The sequence below is a fragment of the Atractosteus spatula genome, chromosome 4 (assembly GCF_055471065.1).
Source record: "Atractosteus spatula isolate fAtrSpa1 chromosome 4, fAtrSpa1.hap1, whole genome shotgun sequence".
Lineage (NCBI taxonomy): Eukaryota > Metazoa > Chordata > Actinopteri > Semionotiformes > Lepisosteidae > Atractosteus > Atractosteus spatula.
The window spans coordinates 16,817,589-16,841,639 of record NC_142709.1 but is presented as its reverse complement, the minus strand read 5'-3'; the positions used below and the strand labels follow the sequence as shown (position 1 = coordinate 16,841,639).

At 38.8% G+C, this 24,051-nt stretch overlaps 1 protein-coding gene across 1 annotated transcript; it reads left to right on the top strand.

Moving 5' to 3' along the window:
* The first annotated feature begins 1,651 nt into the window (after positions 1-1,651).
* On the top strand, positions 1,652-3,534 carry nhlh2 (nescient helix loop helix 2). Its single transcript, XM_088914940.1, has 2 exons — positions 1,652-1,665; positions 3,000-3,534. Exon 2 carries the CDS (start codon positions 3,037-3,039, stop codon positions 3,403-3,405), a length of 369 nt encoding a protein of 122 aa, XP_088771066.1. The 5' UTR covers positions 1,652-1,665; positions 3,000-3,036; the 3' UTR covers positions 3,406-3,534.
* Positions 3,535-24,051: the final 20,517 nt, after the last annotated feature.

The following is a 24,051-nucleotide window of genomic DNA, read 5'->3' as shown; positions in this document are numbered from 1 at the left end:
TGTGCATGTCTAGACCATTATTTCTTAACTTCAGGGTTTCATAGCCCTCGCAAGAAAATGATGGTGATCCCAGCTTGGCGAGATACTGGTGCCGCTTGTCCCGTGGACCACTGCAATAAGCGTGCGGACTCTCAAGGCACTCACTCTTCAACTCTGCGGCCAGTCCGAATCCCCACCTATTGCTGCGCCGCGGGAGGTATCTTACACTGGGCACAGGTGAGACCGGGCTGAGCTGAGTGGTCCTTTCGCACCGCTGTCTAAATCTTGGGCTTTCACATGCAGTCTCAAGCCTTGATCCCAACCACCAGCTCCCGCTCAACAACTTTCCCTTTTTTTAATTCTCACGGCCCTCGCAGTTCCGCTTTTCAGCTGCTCTGTGTTTTGCGTACCAGCCAGAGGTTTAACCTTTTTCTCGCCTTTCGCTTCTTAATTCCCCCGCCTTCACAGCTTAGGCGGCTACCAATTGTCACACTCCAGAATGGTGGTCTTTTAAAAGAAAGGCGATGTGAGAAAGTTACTTCCTGCTGTAGTTCTAAGAGTAACGTTAGCAAATTGGCCACAGAATTCAATGATGTTTTCTTCGCGGCGACAATGAAACAATGGAGTTTAATGTTTGAAGTTTAAAATATATATTGTAGCTATATTAGAAGCATAATAGTGGTATCCTAGGCCTAAGTCAATTAAGGTTTTACTAAATTAAACAGTGCCCTCGCTGATCAGTCGGGCAGCGTCGAAAGGATAATATTGGTGTTATTCGTATTATTATCATGAACATGTCCGTGTTTTCTATGGGAAGTGGGAATACGATGAAATGTTCTGGATTGAGGAAAGTCTCACACTGTGACAGATGTCAGGCCCAATTAAGAGACTCTCTGTGTCCAGCCCTTCTACCCAATAGGATTTCTCATTAAATACCAATTTATTAAAAAAAATCCATCCCCTTCACAGTCCTTATCAGTTACACCATCTCTGGGCTCACTCCATTGGTGCCGAGAGGGAGGGGTGGGGGAAACAAGGGTGGAAGAGAGAGAGACAATACGATTCCACAAAATTATTCCGCTGCACCGTCACTCCAGCATCGCTTAATAAGGAGCATCATTTTAATCTCCTGTCTCATACCTTCTACAAACCGAGCTCGACAGCACAGGAGGGATTTTTTTTTCCCGTTTCTACTGCAGAGGTGCCTTTGGTTCCGCGTCGTTGATGACTATTTTTCGCCAGAAGACGGGAAGAAATCTCGGCACTTTCCCCAGACCTTATCAGCACAGCCATCTCTATTGTTTGGGGTCACAAGACAAGAGCCACTACTTGGGCAAGATTGTTATCTTCAAAGACAGAGTCAGTTGCAGCTTTCAGATTAGAGGAGACCCCCTTTGTTACATGTCAAATATATTTAGGAACACATACGTGCATTCAGAATAATTGCGCAAACAAAATCAACAGTTCGGGTTTAAGAGAAAGCAATATTACCGTTTTAGGCCTTAAATTGTAGTTTTAATTTTGCAGCGATTGACGAAAAGCGATGCCCAGGATGGGAGATGATGTTTTATTGTAACAGAAACCAAAGCAAGTCCTTCTGCTGATTTTCAACCCTGTTGTGGGAATACCCTTACAGAGAAACATCAAGGACCTACAATTTTAAAAGTTGTTCAAAAGTGTAAGAAGGTAAGTTCAATGTGTTCAGCAATTGCAGCAGAATGTAATTCTTTAATGACGAAATTTGTTGGAGATTTCTTCTAAGTTATATATTGTCTTTATGTCAGTGACAAAATGCTAAATAATTGCGTAAAATATATCCTGAAAAAGTTAAACAAAATAGAATGTTTGATGACGCCCTCAGATGTAATTCCTTTGGCATTAAACTTTGATTTATAATTTTAGAATCCAGATATATAACCGGGTAGAATTGTTAGCTACATCGCCTTAAGTCGTGATAGCCAGGTTTCTTTGTTTTCGCACTATTGCTCAGTGCAACAGATTGATCTCGGGCATGTCTTTTGTATTTTCTAGTCGCATATTTTCGTGATGAGAGCTGTGGTGTCAGACTGGGAGCCTGCTAGATTTGTTCATCTCACGTGTGACAGATGGTGGCATTATCAGTATGCATTCATTATTTAGTTTTTTATGGGTTTCTGAAAATAATAAAAGCCACTATTCCATAGGGGTATTTATAGTGACATATCACTACGTCTAAATTTAGTTGGATTCCATAAAACACTTTTTGCAGTGCAAAAGTAAATATCTTTAGCCTATCGCTTTATATACGCATTCGGTTATTTTGCTTCTTTTGACTTGTTTGGCGTGAAAGACCCGAGAGTTTTTAAAGCCATTTTTTTTCGTTTTCTGTATAAACTGAGATGTCGGTTGCTGTGTTCGCAAAGTACATTTTCGCATTTGAAACATCCTTCTCACGTCGCTCTCCCTCGTATTTTTCATTTGTTAAATTACACTAAAGCAGTGATGTTGAAATTTCTATTCAAACCTGTTTTAGCATGATGTTAGTAAATATTGGCTTTACCCATAGCTGTTGTGTTGCTGAAAGGAGTATGGGTGTAAAATGCTTAATTGAAAAATGTATTACATGTTATGTCATCCGATAATAATCTAAAACACATTTTTTCATAATTTGTTAATGTAAATATCTACGTTTTTTTTCAATAAAAGAAATACGTGTAGCTTGTAATCAACGCGAGTATTAACAGCTGCAAATCTAAATTTACGTAGCCTTTGTGTGATATTATGATATCATATGATTGCATTGATCTGGGCCCTGAGTTCGAGAACACTTCCACTGTCTTATTGGACGAATTTGACGCTGTGTTTCAGTCTCTGGGCTGATATTGCCTATCAGTTTCTAAGATAGGCCTATATGAAACAGACATCTGCTATTCCAGTTGTTTCACAATATAGGAAGCACGTCATAAATCGCAATTTATGAGCTGCCAGGCGCATGTGAGCCTTGGGCTGTATTCAATCAAATGTTTTTTTTTTCCTTTCAGTTATTCTTTCTCACTATAAAGCAAAAGAAAACTGAAGATGATGCTGAGCCCTGACCAACCCGACTCCGACCATCCATGGGCTCAGTCCGATGCTGAATCGGTACTAAACGACATGAAAGTCGGGTGCGTTTCCGACGAGCCCGGAGAAGGGGACGGAAAGACTAGAGCGCTCGCCCCCCAAACCTTAAGCCGGGAGGAGAAGCGCAGGAGGCGGCGAGCGACAGCCAAGTACCGCTCGGCACACGCCACAAGAGAGAGGATCCGGGTCGAAGCTTTTAACGTGGCTTTTGCTGAACTGAGAAAGTTGCTCCCCACACTGCCCCCGGATAAGAAGCTGTCCAAGATTGAAATTCTAAGGTTAGCAATTTGCTACATCTCTTATCTCAACCATGTACTGGACGTTTAGTGACTTTATGAATTTTACTTTTGAAAAAGCGGAATACGAAGAAGAAAAATCAAAGTACATTTGGATCCCGCAGGATGGAAATGTGGAAGAAAAGAACAACTTCACCGGTATTGTAACTTCAGTATTTTCGTTTAAGAAACAGCGGCAGTGTTTACAGAGAAATTAGAAAGGAAGGCGCGCTGCTGTTGTCGACTCCAAGCCCAAATTCTCCGGCAAAGCAAAAGCAGAATTTCCCGGTATATGAAAAAGAACCGATACCTGTAAACACAATCTGTTGTTAAACTAGCGAAACAAGAATGCAATAATTTAGGGGATACGAAAGATCTCTAGACAGGGTCTTGGACACATTCTTTCACAAATTCATCTAGAACTTGTCCCAGATATTTGTAACGTTTTTGACTTTAGTTACAAAGTCCATTCGGAGTGGTATATTTTAAAAGATGGACACGATTTAGACGAAAGAGGGGGAAATAGCTGCTTAATAATATGTAGTTACGATTTCCTAAAAGAGGAAAAATAAATGAAAATATTTAAGTGCCACTTCTTCTTAAAAATACATCAGAATTGTGACCTTAATATTTATTTATTATCTTTGCTTCTAGATTTATATTATTTATTTATATTGCTGTTTTTATTTTATTTTTTTACAGTCCGTGTCTTTTGTATGACCCGTTGTTTACATTTAAATGTGTATGTATAATTGTCTATATTTTAGTCTGTGTTTTTGGAGTATAAAAGTGATATTTTTGCTCTCCTATTGCACTTGTCAGTGGTTATTTTTATGTTGAAAGTATGTTGTAAATTGAATCGTATGTCAATGTTTTTTTGGGTTTTCATCTGTCCATGGCAACGATAAGCACTTCTATCTGGGTAGAACCCTTAGATAACTTGTTGATATCAACATTGTTTAAACGTAGCTTTTTTTCTGAAAAACGTCTTAAGGGGATGGCTGCTTGGAATTTAATATTACACAAAACTCATTGGTCCCAAAAGGCAATAAAAATGAAGTCTCTCTCCATTCAAAATTGTCATGCACAAGACTGAGATTTGGATCTTATGAGTCCGACAAACACGGCTGGAGTTTTCAGTTCAGTTTTGAAAGTCTTGGGATATAGCTCCCTCGACCAAGGTTAAATTCCAGGTTGCCTTTCCTTTGCTGCGACCAAAAATAGGAATTTTCGATTAAGTCTGTGGGTTGTTTTTTAGTTTGTTTTTAATTACGTGTGGGTGTCTCTGCTGTGAACCTCTTTAATACAATAACTGATTTTATAGTGAGGAAAAACGACATATCTGCTATCCAAAGATTTTTGTCTTTCAGGGTTTTTATCGTGTCTTCGTTGCTTTATAGCACATATTTTGTAGTGAAGTAGCTATAATAAGCTGGTTTCTAACGAACACAGTTTTTCATATCTTAATGGTGAGCTGTTTTGAAAATAAATATCTAAAAATGTAATTGTCTGTTTTTTGTATTAATTTCTATACCTTAATAAGTTATCGTCCGTTTACAGTTACTAAAGAGAGATGGTCTAATCCACACATGACATGCAGGCAAAACAAAATATACAATTCGCTCTTCAGTCAATCTGACAGTTTTAAGAAGTTACAGCCTTATTCATTCGTTTTAGAAATACAGGCAAAATCCTAAATCACTTATGACAGTTTAATTAAAACAAATTATTTGTGATTCAGTGCTTTAGAGTATCCTTTCTCTGATTCCTTTTCCTTATTGTTGTTGTCAATTGTATCATATAGTTTTGAGACAACTCTGAAACACGTGCTTTGAGATACTTTTAGATTTATATTTTAAACATGCTGTACTGCAATACCAATCTCGCAGATCAAAGACTTAAATCGAGTCCAGGGCTGCGTCCTATAGCCAGATCTGTGGAAACTACTTTTAATTCAATTTTGTAACTTTAGTTTACTAGATTTACAGTCGTTAAAAATACTAAATTCAAATACTGTATAACTGAATTTTTTTCTTAATGATAGGTGTCTTGCATGGCAATGGATTTGTGAAAAAAATACAGGTTTTCCGGTTATTGATGGCTGTTTTTTAAATGGGATGCGTTTCATCTCGTTTAAATAATTACAAAGGGTGTGAAAATCAAGTACTCAGAAGTTATTCCGGCGCGTACGGGTGAATATCTTTTTGTCGAAAGGCATGGAAATGATGGTCACTGTGAATGAGTGATTTCGGTATGCGTGTGTCTGCTACTCTTCCCCTTTGGATGAAACGTGCTCTCCCTAGAGAGGGGGCAGGTGTTACTCCAGACGAGCCAAGACAACCAAATTACTGGCCGTCTGTCACCTCCCGTGGGAAAAAAGGAGATGGAAATTTATAAGCAAGAATGGCAGTCGTGCAATATTACCGAGTATAACAGGGAAAAGGATGGACCTGAAGTAACACGTCCCTGTGACCATTTAAAATATAAAATTAATTTACCGAAGCTGGAACTCTCTGGTTGCCTGCGCAATTACGTATTCGAAACCCAACGAAAGTCCCTTATGTTTCCAGTGCATAACAAAGAGGAATGATTAAAGTTTAAATCACACTAAACCGTCCTTAAATAAACATCCTTAGCCCATAAATATGTTTCTATCGCAAACGAGTCGTCGTTTGTTTACCCTGAAGCGACAGGAACACACATTTTGGAAAGAGATGTTTGACAGCCATTTATGTAGAAAATTAAGATTGTGTTAAAACAAGTATTGCTGACCTGTTACTATCCGTGAGATGAAAGGGAGAAGTCCCATACAGAACCACTACACCAAAAACCCTACTACTATATCTGCAGAACATTGAAGCCTGTGTCATAATAATTTGCAATAATAATGGTTACTCTTAATGTATGTATGGTAATAATAATGGACGACCTCTCTTATTTGGTTGTAAGTAGATGATTTGTTCGAGTGTCTCACCCAAGCGTTTTTTTGTTTGTTTTGTTTTCAGGTTTCCAGGAAATCAACTTCAAAATCGTTGCTTGACAGTTTGTTCCAGATATGCGACAGTCTTGTAGCTTCCTGTTGTGTCCTTGAGTAGAGGTAGCTTATGCATAACAACAACAGTAAAGATGATGATGACGACGTTTTATTTAGGAATACTTTCTAATAAATTTAAAGCGCGTATGTATTGCTTCTGTGGAACATAAAGAAGGCTATTGGGTTAATTTTCTCAAGACCCTTCACGATTTTACTCAAGTCCCTCTCTTTTACTGCCTCTGCTAGAAACAGAAGATAGCCAGTTCCTTTAACCAGTGTGTGACACTGAGAATGTTTCTCTTGTTTGTATTGCAACTGCGTCCTATTCACAGCGAGAACAAAATCAAGTAGGTCTTAACTACTGCATTGAATAAACGTCAGATTGCATCTCCCGGTTCGCATTCCTCAGTCTACGTCGTACAGTATCTATTAACTAATCTAATGTCAACTAATCACTTTATCAAACTGTCTAGTTTTGGACACCGGATGTATCAACATAAACTCCTACGTTTCTTTCGGAAGTTTCCTCCTCAAGTTTAACACCTTAAATGTATAGAAGAGATTTTTTTTTCTATTGTTCTTGTTTTCATTTCATTTGATCGTTGGCGTTTATTACTTTATTAATTTTCTTCTACGATTATTCATGCTCCTTTTCACTATATGTTCGGTTTTTATTTTTAAATGAGCCACGTGCAGTGCGAACACATGACTTCTACAGAAAGTTAAACATTGTCCTCACAACCGAAAAACCGTCTATCTTGATAAAGAGGATTCAGACTGGTGTAATAATATGGACAGGATTACATATCAATGACAAGAGCTACCTCCAGTTTATGGTATCTGTGATGTTCGTGTTGGATTGTGACGGTTTTTGTATAACACTTACGTTGGAATAGCTGGAAAATATTTTACTTGTGGTGTTTTTGAGGGGTTGAAGAGAGATACCGTTCTTTTAATTAAGACATTGTTCATTAATAACATCTACTTTATATATGATGTAAAAAAGCAACATAGGACCGTCTGTTCAACATTCCGCATTCAGTGCTATGCCATTTTTCAGTTTTGTACTCCACATTACCTAAATCCATACATACTACTACTGATTTTCCAAAACATGCCATCAGAGTTCTAAATTAGATTTATATCTAACCCATGTTTCAGAAAACGCTGACAGAATTTTACTCTGGAACAAAAATCTTCAAATGGCATACCTAATTTGTTTTTAAATGTAAATAATCTGTATGTAAATCTCCTCTCATTTCAACATACTTTAAAACTGATTTTCCTTTCATTTAAGTGTGGTCTTGTCCCCTGTCATATAAATGACAAAATACGTGTAGTACATGTTGAGGTTAAACTCACCCTTCGTGTGAAACGAAGGAGGCACGGCGCCCACTGCCCGATGCTGCACATATGTACCCGTTCAAAACAGTCTAGCAATGCTTATCTTGGGAATCTCCCAGAGAAAACCGGAGTGGCACAGCGTTGATGATACAGTACACGGAATGTGACTTCGCTTTCCTATAGACAGTGGGAAGGAGATAGCCTACGTAAAAAATCAATAAATCAATCCATTTGCCAGTGGTAAATTTAACACACCGCCCTCTTCAAGAGTAACGCCCATGAATTTTGCAGATACACCACTTAAATATTTTAAGAAGAGTAATTAATCCAACGCCACAATCCTCAAGAAAAAAATGACGTGTTCGTTGCAGTTTCAGTTGAGAGAAATAATCTCAGAATTAATCATAAAAATGAGATAGGTGCACTTATTGTAAATATTAAACCTTCGGGTTAGGCATTTATATTGCTGACCGCTGGTTAGTTTTGGATTCCTAATAATCTGAGTGTTTCCCTACTAATTCTTCTCAGCAGCGAAAAGTTAACATACCCATCTGGTCCCGTTTCATGATTGAAGTGATTTGAAAAACATTTAATCATTCGAGGTCTCGGGTATCCAATTGCCATTACTTAATTATTCTTTTGCTGTTATGCATCACATTATTTTTTGCAAAATCAACTTGACATTTCGGAGCTAATTTGAATGTATTTTATTTAGCAGAAACTGCGTTTTCTCACTTGGGTATGGGGCTGCTTTCTCCAATGCGATGACAAAACGTGCACAGAAACTCTCCGTTTAACGCTCCTATCTGGGTCTGTTGTCCCCGAATAAAACTAATGATGCCCTTATGAAAAATTCATGAGAAAATAGAAATCAAGTCACGATGACATCTTCAGAAACAGTTCGCTCAGGTACACCACACAGCCTAGACGAGTTTTGAAATGATTGTTTTTGGTTTCCCTCTGCGGTTTAGTCCGCTGAACTGTAGTTTAGTTTTGTGACGCCTCTGAATCTTCCATGTCAATTAAATCTGCCCCCTATTTAATTTGAATGTATGTGAGGCTAAGATGCAGCAACGATTCTCTCCGAAACTGTCTTCGGTGGTAGGTGGTAGGTCTGATCTCTTATTTGCGTCGTTTTTATCTAGGTCTTTTCTGTAGAAAATAATGTTTTTGTATAAATGCTAGGAAAAAATTACAAGTAGGATATACAAAATAAACATGCCCTGAGCCAAAACACACAGACATATCAGTAATTAACTTGTTATTATTAAATGCTGATTTAGATTTAAGTGGAATTTCTGGTTCTAAACTGCAGAAATTATACATATTATTAAACTTTTTCCTCCAGTATAATTACAGGGGTAACACAACTCAATTCTGATAAAAAAAAATATACATAGTGTATACATAATAAATTAATCTTTGTCCATTAGCAGTGCTGGAGACTAATAAGGTTTTCTTGAAAGCAGAATAATTACATGCTTAAAAAAACGCAATCACTCTTTTATTAGGGTTTAAATTAGTGTACAGCACTATTTGCGCAGGGCAGACAGCAGGGCAGGCGAACTTGTGTTTCTGTCCTCTTGTCACCCCGGTACCGGCTTGTTAGGCTTCTCTGATATTTAAAAATTGAGAATGAAAAGCAATATCGCGAAAGACATTCTTTGCGTGTGCATTGGTTAAGAATAAATGATTCAGCACAGCATTTCATGTAGTTTTTCAAATACTGATAGTTATGTAAAAAGGCGGTATCTTTTGAAATATCTAAAAGTAGTTGATATACTTGTACGTCAGCTGTGATGTTTTTAATTCTAAATATGTAAACATTCAGAAGTTAATTCCACGCTGTAATTAGAGAGAAAGGAAAGGAACACAATGTTTCGGCTGTTTAAGATTTCGTTAGGTATTTCTTGTTTCTTTCTACACCGCGGAGTGTAATTAACTTCGGGTGGTTGCTTTGCAGCTCCTATGCTGACGCATCTCTCCACTCTCGAACCCATTCTAAATATTGTTTTTAATGTCACCAACCACAAGCCATAAACACGTGCTATTCTGAATTTACAGCAAAATATTCGGAAATCCGTGCCACAGGGATAGTATGAAAGGAAGGCAAGTAACTTTGAGAATAAATGAGTCTTTACTCATTTACACATTTAGTGATGTGACATAAATTTAATATCCATGTAATTTTATGCACATGCATGACTGTGTTTCAAATGCAATTTCCATCTGATTTATTAGAAACGACTTCTGTTACTAAACTTATTTGACCTTTTTAAAGAGACAGCCAATGGCAGGAGTGCTTGCAGGTGCACACGCGCAGCACACCGCGGGTTCTCCGCTGATCGGTGAGATGTGCGTGCTGTATCGTCTGAGATTGCGCGTTTTTCCAAGTCGTCAAGAAAACAGAAGGGAGTGTTACTTTAAAATCCTCACATTTTGCAATTACATTTGCCTGTAAACCCATCTCATTTATCACGTTTAGTAATATATAGTTCTAAAATTGTGAGGTGTAGTTCTAAGTGTATAATTGCAGTTTTGTGAGCATATTGTTGTGCTTCATTTCAAGAAGTATGTGAGTAGTTTACATTGGCCGCATATTTCTAAGCAAGCTTGAAGTGTTCTTTTTTGTTTGAATCCCTCTGCTGACCATGCAGCTCCCAGTGTTCATAATTCCTTTCGTTTTTGTTTTTTAAAAAGTTTAAAACACAAAAATTGTGAGATTGAACAATAAATATACCATTAGGCCCAGACCTCTTAGCTGAAATTCTTGTCGAAATGGCTGCAATGTCACATTGCCCAAGTGGAAAAAGCAATAGAAAATCCTGCAGGAGAGAGACATACAATGTTATCGGTAACAAGGTCAACATTGTATTTAGGAGAGAAATATGAATGGCACGAACCCCTTTAATTAGAATAGTGCATCAAAGAACAATTATTTATGGAGAAGACAAAATGTAATGTTAAAATGTTTATCAATACACACCTTGGCATTGCACTGAACCCTGAGGTAGACCTGTCTTGAGATGGGTTGTTAAAAATGAGTCTAGTTTTCTGTATTTGTACAGTATGTATTCATTTGATTCTGAGAGTTGTTGTATGTCCACTGCCCTGATTCTCAAAGTGCCATTTTCTAGCACATTCGAGAAAGGGGTTCGGTGGAAGGGGTTTCTCTAGAAGCACTGAGTGTTTCCCTCAGTCCCCTTCATCAACAGCCTCTCTCCTCTCCTTTGATGGCTTCGGGTGCCACACCCCCACCTGGGCCAGGCCCCACTCCCATGACATGGACCTGCGCAAGGGAGGAAGGGCCCCACTGACTCCTGAGAAAGCAATGCAGAGGCTCTTCCTTGCACTACAAAAAGGAAACCATTGCTTAATTGCCACCCCTCTTTGCTTATCCAACATTGAGCACAAAACGATGCTGGAAGTGAGTGGCAGATTTGAACTCCAAAAACAGAGTTCTCATTCTTGGCAACCATTAAAAACCCTTCACTGTTTCTATAAACGTAATCTCAGCACAATACTAGAATAGACAGACCTAATGAATTAGGGTTTATCTCAAGCAGAGTCCTTTACCGACCCTCCATAGCTCTCTTCCCTCAGGACCAGAATGTCCAAACCACTGCCTCAATGCAGTGATCCATCCAGGATCACCGTGCAGGAGGATATAACTTAATAAACATTTGACTACTTGACCAATGAGGATCCCATTGTGCTGTTCAGGAGAATAGGAGTCCTGGCTAAATTTCACTCTGGGTTTATACAGTCTGGTCTTCCTCAAGTTCCCTGTTTCTTCAATTACCTCATTCAAATCCTCCTGATCTGCTGATGCAGAATAGTCATTATGTGTCACCCAAGGTATTTATTGCACTGAATCCTCCACTGATTTCATTTCTCGGGGTCCCTTGGTGTGAAACATAGCCTATCCTCCCTGACATACTACTGATGGGGGTAAGGTGGGAGGGATTTTATGTCATGAGGGAAATGTTTCTGTTCTGTTCTTGGTTTGCTATGTTAAAAATAACAAAAAGAGTTAATTCTCACTTATCTATTTGAATTTCTTTCTTTAGCATGAGGATGAATATCATCACAGATGTCCTTGATGAGCAGAGCAGTGGCACTGCAGCTAAGGATCTGTGCCTGTGGCTGGCAGAGGAATCCTACTCCGGTGGGCCCCTGAGCAAGGCCCTTAACCCCAGCTGCTCCAGGGGTGCAGTATAAATGGCTGACCCTGTGCTCTGACCTTAAGCTTCTCTCTCCCCATCTGTGTGTCTCATGGAGAGCAAGCTGGGGTACTTGAAAAGACAAATTCCTAATGCAAGAAATCTTATCTTATATCTCACTTTAGACACCAGTTCTGCCAATAACACCTCATCAGTTGGCTCTGTTAGAACATGTGTTGAGAAGCAGCTTCAGCCTGCTTTTCTCTCCCATCACCTCAACCTTGTTCACTGCAGTCATGGTTCCGGTTTGTCCACTTTCCCAAAGGGCTCTCAACCCCCCTATTCCGTCTTATCTCTGCCATCTATTATTGCCTTTTTGATGTCACTGCTCCTGTTGATTGTGTATTGATTTAATAGTAATCATCCTTGCTTTGGCACTCTCCTTGTCCACCATTGTTATCCTTCACTGATGAATGCTCAGTGCTCAGAAGGTTTTTCATGGTTGGATTTCCCTTCACAGAATGAAAGATTACAGGTTCACCCGATAAAAAGCTTCAAGCAAAGTTTGAGATTCACGAATCTGGGGCCTTCTGGCTTGAATTGTCCTGTAACTGCTGGGATTTCTTTTTCAAAATGGTAGACAGAGTAAGTCTTTGGTGTTAATGAATATAAGTGGGCCTTATGCAGGACAAGGTTTGGATCAGGTATTGTACGGCCTTGTTCTTGTAAAAAGTGCCATACAGTCAGTGAGAATACATAACATACAGATACACACATACTGTAGAAAGTAAAATTCCATCCCCTGAGGCTGCCACTGTTCCTACTTCTCATGCCCAGACAATCAGCTGTCCACCTCAATGGCCACACTGCTGTTGCTCTGCTCAACAGAGAAGCTGTAAATAGCTGCAAACAGCAAACTGTAGGCCTTAGAAAAGGTAATGTTTCAAATGACTGAATTCAATCTCCATAATTATAAGAGCAGACCAAGGGAAAAGCAAAGGAAAATGCTATAAACATTCTCTGTAGTGTGGTAAGATTCATAAGGATTTCAGAGAAAGCATTCTACTTGACATTTTATTGAGGTGGACACCTGTTTTCATTTTAAAATTATGGAGCTTAAACTATAGTTTAAAGTAGTGCACTGATTTTGATCATTTACTGCTTCAAAGACATTTTGTGCGCTACATGTTCACTAGTTGTTAAAATGCTGAGATGTTTGTTTTGGCTTAAACATCAAATAAATCTCCAATCCCTACTGCCAATGCACAGCATTTAACTTGATATTCCCAGATTTCCACAAGGAAATATAGACACCTCGTACCTCATATGGTTGCAAGTCATGGTTACTCTGAGTGGGTGGAATTTTTGACAGCTGATGAATTACGACCATTCATTTTCAACAGCAACTTTACAATTTGCACCTCTTCAGTAGGTTCTAGTGGGAAGGAGACAGCCCCATTGACGTCCTTTAATGTCGTTTGTTTCAAAAGATACTTCTTTTTCTTAGACGTGACCTCCTCAAGGTCTCTTTGGTGACAGGTTGTCTTCAGTCTTCATTAGTCTTTATCTTTATGTCTGGGAAAACTGTTTGTTTCTGGCTCTGCACTGGCTTGCTGGGGGAACCTTCATTAGAAAGATTGATGCCATGAATGTACATGAGAAGGAATGACATCACAATCTGTCACCGTCATTTTGCGGTCTCCTCCATATTTTCTTTGCTCATACTACGCATTTTCTGTTGTGTTTGTTTTTCCTTCACTGCTTTTGTTAAAATAAGATTCCTTTAAACAATTAGCAAAATCCTGGAATACGTGGTCCTAAAGTTCTTTGCCATTATTTTTACATCGTTTAATAATTTCCCCGTTTTTCAGTCACCTGTGAAAAATCAAATAAATCTAATAGTTGTAGTAATGATTCCTGTAATTACATTTCCGTAGCACTTTCAGGGCAATTACAACACAGGCAAATAACAAGCATCCATTATAATATTTATTGAACGTTTTCCTCAAAGCCCTGAAATGCGCACCGTGGGACACTCATGCAGTGCAGACTCCAGCGTATTAAATTGAGCAGCTGTAATATGGTGCTAAGATGTCTGTGACACCATGCCAAACACAACAGGAAGCAGACACAAATGCAGTCGTGTGCTGTAGCTTGACCTTGTGCATCATGCAGGGCCTGATGCACATGCTCATGTAGGAGCACATACTGTACATTGCATGGATATACTGTATGGGGGGCTCATGTTTGCACAACACCCTCGGAAGCATGAGAGGGAAGCTGGGTAATTCCACTGTCAGTACCACACGAGGTCAATGGGCTAATGGCCTCTTCTCATTTGTAACTGTTTTTATGTTCTCTCAGGATGTTCTCTTTTCTGGAGGCAGGATGGTTCTGTACACACCAGCTCCAGTCCTGAGGATGTATTGGAACAGCTGGCTGCTTTTCTGACGATCATGGAAGACCTGCTAGACTGTGATCTGTTTGGCTACTGTTGGTACAGTATATATCAATATATATATGAGAACAGGGGTGTTTTCAACAGGAAACAAAGGCGTTGAGGCTGTGGAGCAAACTATAATATAACCAATATAGTATTAAGCTAATTACTGAGTTTAAAGCTGAGGGACTGTATAAAGTCATAATATTCCCAGAGTTGTAATTGAAAGACAGCTATGCTCCAAAGCTCTGGTATTCTATTCCTAAGGATGTCAGAAAGTCACTTTACCTGAGCTCTTTCAAATCTCAACTCGAAACCTTCTTTAGAAGGGCCTTTATTTAACTGGTTCTGAGCATGTCCCTTTGCTTTTCCTTTTGTATTCCAAACCCTCACTGTAACTGTTTAAATCTGCTACCTCCTCTCATTGTGTATCTGTTTTTTATATTTTTATATTTTTATTATTAGGACACTTTACTGTTTGTTCTTATGAAAATCTTTGTAAGCCATCATAGTATCCTGCAAATATAAATGCTAAAGGCATTTTCCTGGCCTGGCTGCTACACTCCTGGTCTGCACTGCTAGTGACCCTGCCTCTGTGACAAGAGGGTGATAAAGCTCTTATTGACTGAGGATACTTTATCGCCTTCTTCTACAGGCTGTGTTCAAAATACACGAAAAAGGCAAACAGGCATTATTTAGACCATGGAAAATGCCATATACTGTACACCAAATACAGTCATCCCTCAATTTATGAATTTGCTCATTTGTTAAAAATTGTTCATAAAGTGAAAATGTGTAAATAAAAAACACAATTCCCATGTTCAAATCTCTAGTGTGTACAGTATATGGACCCTGCAAGCACCCCAAACACTATCTATACATTAGAATAGGACACAGTTATACTGTAAATACCAAGCGTTGTTTTAGCCTCAAAATAATTTTTTAAAATATCAATAAACCTAACCACATATACAAAGCAGTAAACAAGCACTGTATACATATAACTAGTTGGTTCTATGATAACCAGTGAACAACCAACCCCCCAATGACTTTGTTTATGATTTATAAAAGAAAGAACAATTATCTCATCTTTCAAACTTCGATCACTCATCCATTCATTAAATTTTTTCTATTTTCTGGTACATGGTTATTGCTTTTAGTGCTTTCTCTACATCACCCTGAGAGTTTTCCACATCTTTTGGGCCAATGATGGATATTGATTGCATACACAGTGAAGAGAGCACAAGCACACTGCAACACAATGAGCACAACGTAAACAAGTCTAAACTTTGGGACAAAGTCCTACAAAGCTGGGCGCCTCTTCCGAGAATCACTGCCTCAGCACGTATTCCTCCATGTACGGGAAATTCACTGCCTATGAAGAGGTCTGAATTCATTGTAGTGCAAAAATGTTGTTCAAAGGGTGAAAAATAAGTATGTATTTACTGGCTCAGTTGTAGTGAAATTTCGTAAACCGGGAGTTCGTGATTCGAGGGATGACTGTACAAGCTTCATTTTTCTCTCATGTGTTTGTGGTATTTCTCTTTATTTTCTGAAGTACTGTATGCTTTAACACGCCTGCTCTCAGTATGGCTTGGGAGACAGTATGGCTCAGCGTGAGTGAAAAGGGCCATATTGCTTCGTCTTTCACCAAGGATTATGTAACAGCAAACAAGTGACCATATGCCATGATGCATACAAAGGGGGCTGGATTATTATTTGACTACGTTCTCTTTATGATTGTGGAAAAGGGCGAGCTGGATATAAGTCAAACTCTTGTTGTTTCTCATTCTAAGTCCTTTTTGTTTCTTTTGTAAAACAGCCATATGTTTACTTGATTGCAATATAAATTAGTGCTGATATGTTTTTTATTATTATTTCTGTTCTACAGAGTTCTCTTCTGTCTCTCTGTTCAGATCGCTCGGAGTCTTGAAGGGCTTGTGTGCTTTAAAAGCAGATCCATGTGTTGTAATGTAGCCCCAGGATGGCTTGTATTATTCCTGGCCACTTCACCAGCAGGGACCCAGCTTTCTCTGGCTCACAGTCCTTTGTCTGGAACAGATGGAAATGGGCAGAAAAGGAAAAAAGGAGTCAGTCTGCTCTCATTAACTCTCAAACTGAACCGACACAAACCTCACAATACCGCAGCACAGGATACTGTCATCCATTCAAACTGAGACCATCTGCACCCATGGCAGAGGAGACAAGAAATTATAGGCATGTATGTACACATATATAATATAGACAGTGCGCTAATGCAATCTCCCTATTACCTTTGTCTTTATTTGTCGACATTAAATTACTGGAAGTCAACATTGTTGGAAACAGTTCATTTTATATGAAGGGTTTAATTTAACCTGTATTAAATTATAATTGCAAAAGAAAAGGAAAAAAGACTCACCTATGATCAAATGCAATGGACCTTTGAACAGACAGAACACCGCTTATAAGCCCGTAATGCTTTTCATTACCTGGACAGGAAGCTTAAAAGAATAATTTCATATTTGGGCAAAAGTACCTTTCCAAGCAAAGAGGGTCTGTGGTTTTAGTTTTGATTCAAACCAATATGTTTTGTGTACAACTTTCATCACATTGAGGTTTTTTTGTTTTAAATGAGCCACAATGTTGAGATATATATATATATTTCCTGATTTTCCACTGGGAGAGATTCATCAATCTCTGGACACAAAAATTCAATGATTTCACAAACCACCCAGCAGATTCAATGGGGACCATCTGCACAGAGACTGCATTAAATAAATTTGAGAGCTGATAAACAGGGCGAGATGGAGCTTGTTGCTGATGCACGTGTGCGTGTTCTTAGCACCTTTGCTGCACTATAATTGGGTTTGATTTTTTTATTACTTTACAGTGATTTATTCAGTGCCCTATTCCAAAGCAGTTTTATGATGCAGGTTCAATGCATTCTTAGAGAACACATCCTTGTAATGAAATTAAAGACAATGTTTTCCCCTCAATATTGCTATGAAAGTGTTAGCAAGAGTAATGTTGTGTCAAACTGTTAGACTATTAAGATTAACATTAAAATTTTTGTTCCTATTACTCTAATTATTGTTTTAGCAGCAGGTGTAGTAATTATTGAACTGATATGCATACTTTAGATGGATAGATGTTTGCTTGTATAAAAAATAAATAAAAAATAATTTATCTGCAAATAAAAAAAGTCAGAAAAGCAGACTTGGTATTCTATTAAACATTTATCATTTGGAATCTGCTACCCTATCTTCTTTCAGACACCAATCAAGATGTCACAATTAGTTCCATTGTTTTTATAGTTTGTGGCTAAAAACGAAACACGCAAGTCTAACAACAAAATAAGACTCATTTTATGGTCTAAAATATGGCAAAATATCAGAGTGTACAGCATTGAACATGTGGACCATTCTCAGGATTAAAAGGATATAGTGGTTTTACACACAATTCTGCAGGCTTACAAGCCAGAAACAGAACAGTTTCCAAGTGAATAAAAAGTTCGTAGTGCAGGCTGTTAAATATCTCGGTTCTGTCATTGAACTGGCCTTGCTTCACTTCTTCTCTGATTGAAAAACATTTAACAAGCCAATAACTAAGACTAACCTGATCGTGTTTTAACCAGCACATCTCATGTCAACACGACAACGTCTTGAAGCGCACAGCCCAATTGAAAATGGACTTTTTGAAGAGAAAAAGGATTATGACAGCAGACTGGCCATCACAATCACAGGCTCATCACAACCATCTGACATGAACCTCACTGAGATCCTGCGGCTGGATCTGATGGGAGACTCAGCTGTCAGGACTTGTCATCTTGTTTGCATTGAAGAACTGAGTTCTTTTTTTTTTTACTGCATCAAAGGCCGACAGCTCATTTAAAGTGTAAAAACTCTTTGTCCGGGAATGGCATCAATTTTGCCATATAGTTCCATTAGAAAATTATTCCATACAAATGTAGGAGGGAGAAGACTGCAGTCTTTGCAGGTGAGGGAGTGTAGAATAGGTAGCTTGTCATGGAAACAATTAAAAGAAATCAGAATAAGACATTTTGATATCCATGTGTGTTGCCGGATTGCATTCTACTTCAAAATCAATCAAAGATGCCCTGTCAGGTTCAAATTTAACAACAAGCCAAAGAGGAATCGTAGGCCTTTCTATACAGAAAAACTGATTAAATGGCTACTTAAACTCAATTTTGAGAACTTTATTTTAAGAGCTTCAGTGAACCAGCAGTCTGCTTTTTTGTTCTTGATTTATATTCTGTATAGATGTGTATCCCTCATCCTAAGCAGTACAAAAATGTGTGTTGTACTTGCTCTGTTCACACTGTTCTTAAGGAATGTAACAGCAGGTACAGGGCTAACGATCTCTTTGGCTTACATAGAATGCAAACAGGTGAAGTGAGGACAAGGTGTTTCTGAGTGATGTGTAATATTCCAAACATATTGATTATAGGATGAATGACACTCTGTGAGGATAAAGAAACAAAAGCACAAACAAATTCATATATGTGAAGTTGTGGATTACACACAGCTACATGACATGGAAGACTGAGGAGCAGCGCTTACCTGGAGGACAAGTTTCCCTTTCATTTTAAGACACAGACAGAAATTTTCTCCGTTTTAAATTAGCACATGGGTTTCAGCACACAGACAAGCCAAATGGCCTGCTTTTGGTTTGTAACCTGACCCTAATAGCAGTGCTATTGTTAAATACTTGCATTAGGTGTAAGTTAGTTTATAATGGAGAATAATGGAAGCTCTGTGCTCAGACTAAAACTCCCCAGGCTTAAAATATGTACATACTGTAGAAGAAAGGGTTTGAATATCAATAGTGATGAAATGATACAATATATCAATAGAATGGCATGTTGCCATGGCCTTATATCAGCAACACTTCTCTCTATTGTAGAATTTAGATCCAGACACACCAGCACTCTGGGACCATTAGTGGACCCTGGTCTTTGGAAAACTGCATCTTCAAAATGCCTTGTGATTTTGTCCTGCACTCCGGCCACTCCGAGAGTAAGTGGATTCTGTACTGGGTATGAATGTTCTTCAGTTTACATTCTATGTCTATCACTCCTTTTCATTTAAAACTGTTTCCAACACCTGATCTGAGGAATAAAAATACACCACACCACTGATCACCTGAACAAGGCTCTGTGCTCAGCATGCCGTTTCACATTGTGTTCAGGGAAACAAGTGTTTTCCCAGCACAACATTCATCTGGTCTTGCAAGCCCCCTGCTCAGAGCTTTACAGTCAGGACGGTTTGCCCCTGCAATGCAATGAAGCGCTTACAATCAGCTGCCGGGTGAATTAAATCCCACCCCAATGTCAAAAGGCCACAATGAACCAAAACAGCAAACAGGCCAGTAAAATGTGGCATTTAAAAGGAGCTTCTTACCTTCCCAATTGTCTCTTGTGGCAGGCAGTTCCTTTTTAGAAACTTGTTATTCATGGAAGCCTACCACCTTCTTAATGTCAGTCTTGGAATACAGGCACAGATATATTTTTACGTTTTTGTCTGATCAGAATACAACATTAGACGGAACACACAGCTCACTGAGCTGCAGACATTATTGGCCCAAATCGTGTCTACGTTTTCTTTATTTCTGTTGTTGTTTTTGGCAAAAGTATGAATTATACAGGATTTATTCTATGCTCTCAAAAAGTAAGTAAGCATGTAAGTAATTAGCGATTTCTGCATTAGAGTCATTACTGTAAACCAATTTACGGGCAGCTGTGGAAGAGGCCGTTTTGAGTTTTAAAACGTCTCCAATGATGTGCTAAGGTACTAAGAGGAATGCGCATCTTAGAACACCAAAATGTTTAAATGAATTCTTTATTTATGAACAAGTTTACTTTTTGGGGAACTAGGTACAGCTTAATTGAGGAAGCAGCTCTTTACACAGAAAGGAATCTTGATTAGAGATCCTGTCAAGCACAGAAGTTTGTGGTACGATATCCTTTCATTTACAGAGCACTATCATCTACCTCGATGAACTCTTTCGCTGTACGGGAATAACGTGGGATATACAGTATGCAGATCCAGATTTCTGTTTGTGTTAGCAACAAAACCAGCACCCTCTTTTCCAAAAACGTCTCTGTATTTTGCCGCAGATTGTTATATTGAGTATTTTTGAATATTTTGAATTGATTGCGTGTCATATTGACGTTAATAATGAAATGAGATAGACCTTTAACCTTTTCTGCCTGTTTTCATGAATTTGCAGTTATTGCGACACTTCACGTGCATAAAAAGTGAAAGCGCATTTTATTTTATACTCGCATTTTGTTTTAAAAAAATTAATGTGCTTTATATTACACTAAACCCAAGACATACAATAGTTAAATATTTTTTTACAATATATTCTCACCTACTGTAAATAAAAATTAAATCAAATTATTTCATGAATTTAATTTGTGTATAGTGGTGCCAAGAATCTACGAAATGAAAGCGTAATCTTTCTTAGTCTGAACTGAGAAACATCTTAATTTTACCATCGAGGGAAATTCACGCAACTCGGTGAGCGCCATGGTATACTGTCGCCCTCTGCTGACTATCTTAAGTAAATAAACGTACAGAACATTCCGTTTTAATTAACCTTTAAATAAGAAAAGCATACATTATATATTTATTTAAATTGAGCTAGTCTTCTGTGTTATGTGCCTTAATTGCAAGGTTACCGCGAACATTGAAAAAATCTCTAAGACTAAAATCTATATCGTGTCATCTCAGTCTACGTGAAAGACGTTTAAATATTTTGGGGGCAAACGTTTTACAACTCCTCAAAAGATCCTGCGGGACTAATTTCCCGGAAACTAACAGGGCAGGGAAATTAAGGGAGTCTCTCAAGGAGTAAATGAGCTACGAGCAACAGTACTTAAACCCCCATATCTTGCTGTTGTGTAGGATGTTTAAAATACGCCGACAATTAGTGCTCCTTGTTCACAAGCTCTGTTAAAATTATACAACGCCATACCGCAAGTTCTCTAACAGTGGAACTGTTCAACTATCAGTGTTGTATTTAAATATCGATGGCGATATTACCTGCATGAGCATATAGCAAACCAGATACTGTCATTTTCATGTGAGGGGATGAGATACTCTTGAAAACAGACGTTCTCTAAATATAGACAGCTTTTTAAAATAAATCCAGTGCCATCTATTAAAGTTAGTGTGACAAATACTTCTACAGTATATTATATTTTTTCGTATCTCGTGCCAATTTTGGTACTGTACGAACAGAATGAGTTCTTGAGAAGCAAGTCAATTGCTCGGTGGTTGATAAGAAATGGTAGACTGTGACCTCAAGGGGGCGCAAGAGCGTACATAAAATGATGGTAGTGTTGCAACACAGCAGCTCTATCACAGTGGCATGCCTCTGCGAGCTTTGTGAAAGCAGAGACTGAACTATGGAACGTAATTCATGGTCAGCATTGGTAAGATGTACCGGTGGTCCCCTTTAAGAGAGGCCTGCACAGTCCAATGTTCGGATTTTCCATAGCAACGTCAGTATTATTCCTCCCTCACTCTTCGATTAACTCCTCAAGCACAGGAAGTCTGGAAAGGGTGAACTCCTTTCAGCTGCTCTGTCTCTCCATGACAATAACCACAGCCCTGTCCCTTTTACACAGAGATCTTGTGAGCATAATCATTCACGGCCAGCTTCCCAATTTCAATTAGGACTGATCACCTCCCATAATGCAACACTGGGACCTTATAAATTGAATACCAGAATATTCTACCCAAGTGATTTTGTGCTGCAAATCACCTGGTATTTTTTTTTTACAAATCACCTTTTCTTAATCATCAGCCTGATTAATAGAGGAGCCCTTAGGACCTGCACTGTCTAGACTCTCTACATTCCCCTTTTCACATTCAGTTATCTTGAAGAGTCAAAAGTATAATTTATCAAATGCAGACGTTTATATCTTCCAGCAGTGCTCCTATAATATCACGCACTTCAAAACTATAGCTGAAAAGGGTGTTCACATTCAGATAAATAAGCCTAACAAGAGCAACTTCTTTCTGTAAACAGAGAACAAGAGGGGCCAATGTATTGCTGCCACTCTGATGTCTCTGTGTCCTCTGACGATGTCTCATTCAGCACTTTAAATACACAAGGCGAGATTCTCGTGCTGAGTGTGCACAGACGTGTTTGCTGAAGACTCCTCAGTATGGTGTTATTCTGAGAGCGGCAGACAGACATCTTGCTTTGAAAGCACCAGACAGGCACGTGGGATTAAGATAAATGCGTATTTACATTCCAGTCAAAGTGTCTCTTGCAGGGTCCAGTGAATCATTTGTTATTTATAACCATCTAAATCAAAGCAATCTGCTATGTCTCTATAAAGCTTACCTGGCTGCCTGAAATTAAACATAATTTTAGTTTTCATTCTCAATGAAAGAAAAAAATGTGGCACATTATCTTCGTTAACTACAGGCCCTTCAGTCCTCTTTATGAAAAAGCAAGACAGGAGTTTTGTTTTCTGAGGTTTCTGTGACGATGTTTCATTAACTCTCCGTGGTAGCCAAAGAACAGATTTTTGAAAAAAAAAACCTGAAATGCTTTCTTGTGACGGTCAGGCTAGAGAAGACTAAAAGAGGGGTTCTGAAAACAAGCAGCACACCTGTGTTGGAACTGGAACCCCAGTGTGACCACGGTGTAGCAGAGCACGAATGAAGCCCGCTGAAGTTTTGTCTGCTCCAGATACATATGAAGGTGGTTTGAAAACCTCTGAGAGTTTCATTTTCTGGTCTGGAAGGCCTGCATGTGCATCGACATGCAGCTGTCCCAAACATAAACATTACAGATCCCCCTGTGGCTGGCTGGGAAACGGTGCCAGAGCAGACCTGTCCACAGGTTTTGCGCTGGGAAGAATCATGGGCCTTCAATCACAAGGGCACAAGGACAGCAGAGGTAGACATAGACAGCAATGTACTGTAACAATGAAAGACTGAGGTTCCTTTGGATTTGATAACTGGACAGTTAGTATGATGCAGAATACTTTGAACTACCAACATTGAACTACTGGTAGACATATTCTTAAAGGGGTAGCTGTGCTATGAGATCATATATAAAGAAACTAAAAAAAAACAGAAACTCAAGGTTGTGGAAGTATAGAAAAACAAGGATTATCCTTGAAATAAGGATGGTTAAATTACTCCCAGGAGAAAATATTCTGTGGCTTTGATACACTCCTTCTTATGAAAAATGGGCTTCCATACCTTCTAAACCAACCCCAGAACAAATTGTCCTGTTTGGGAAGATGTGAAAGCAGATTCGGTGAGTAGGGGGCACGTAGGTTCTATTTATTTCCCATGCAGACTTGGTTGATAATGTCACAGATTTTGTTAATTACAGTTAAAAGGGAGCGCCAGTCTTAGTGAATTCACGTGCTACCAGCGGAGGAGCTGAGCAAGCACGTGAAGACAGCTCACAAGATTCCTGAAGTGGCAGGCAGAAAATAAACACATTTCTATGTCTGGAGATACTTCAGGCCCCATGAAAAAGCACCCGCTCTACTAGAAACGAAGAACTTTGTATGCTTGGCAGGACTTGTGTTCGTCAGAGCTTTCAGAGTTTGTTCTGTGTACTGTATATGGTAGGGCTCTTTGTGTTCAGAAGGTCTCTGTCTGTTTAGAAGGGACTTGAACGAACAGTTTACAATGTTCTGTAGGTTAGTTTTAATATCAGTGCTCTAGTTCCTCTAGC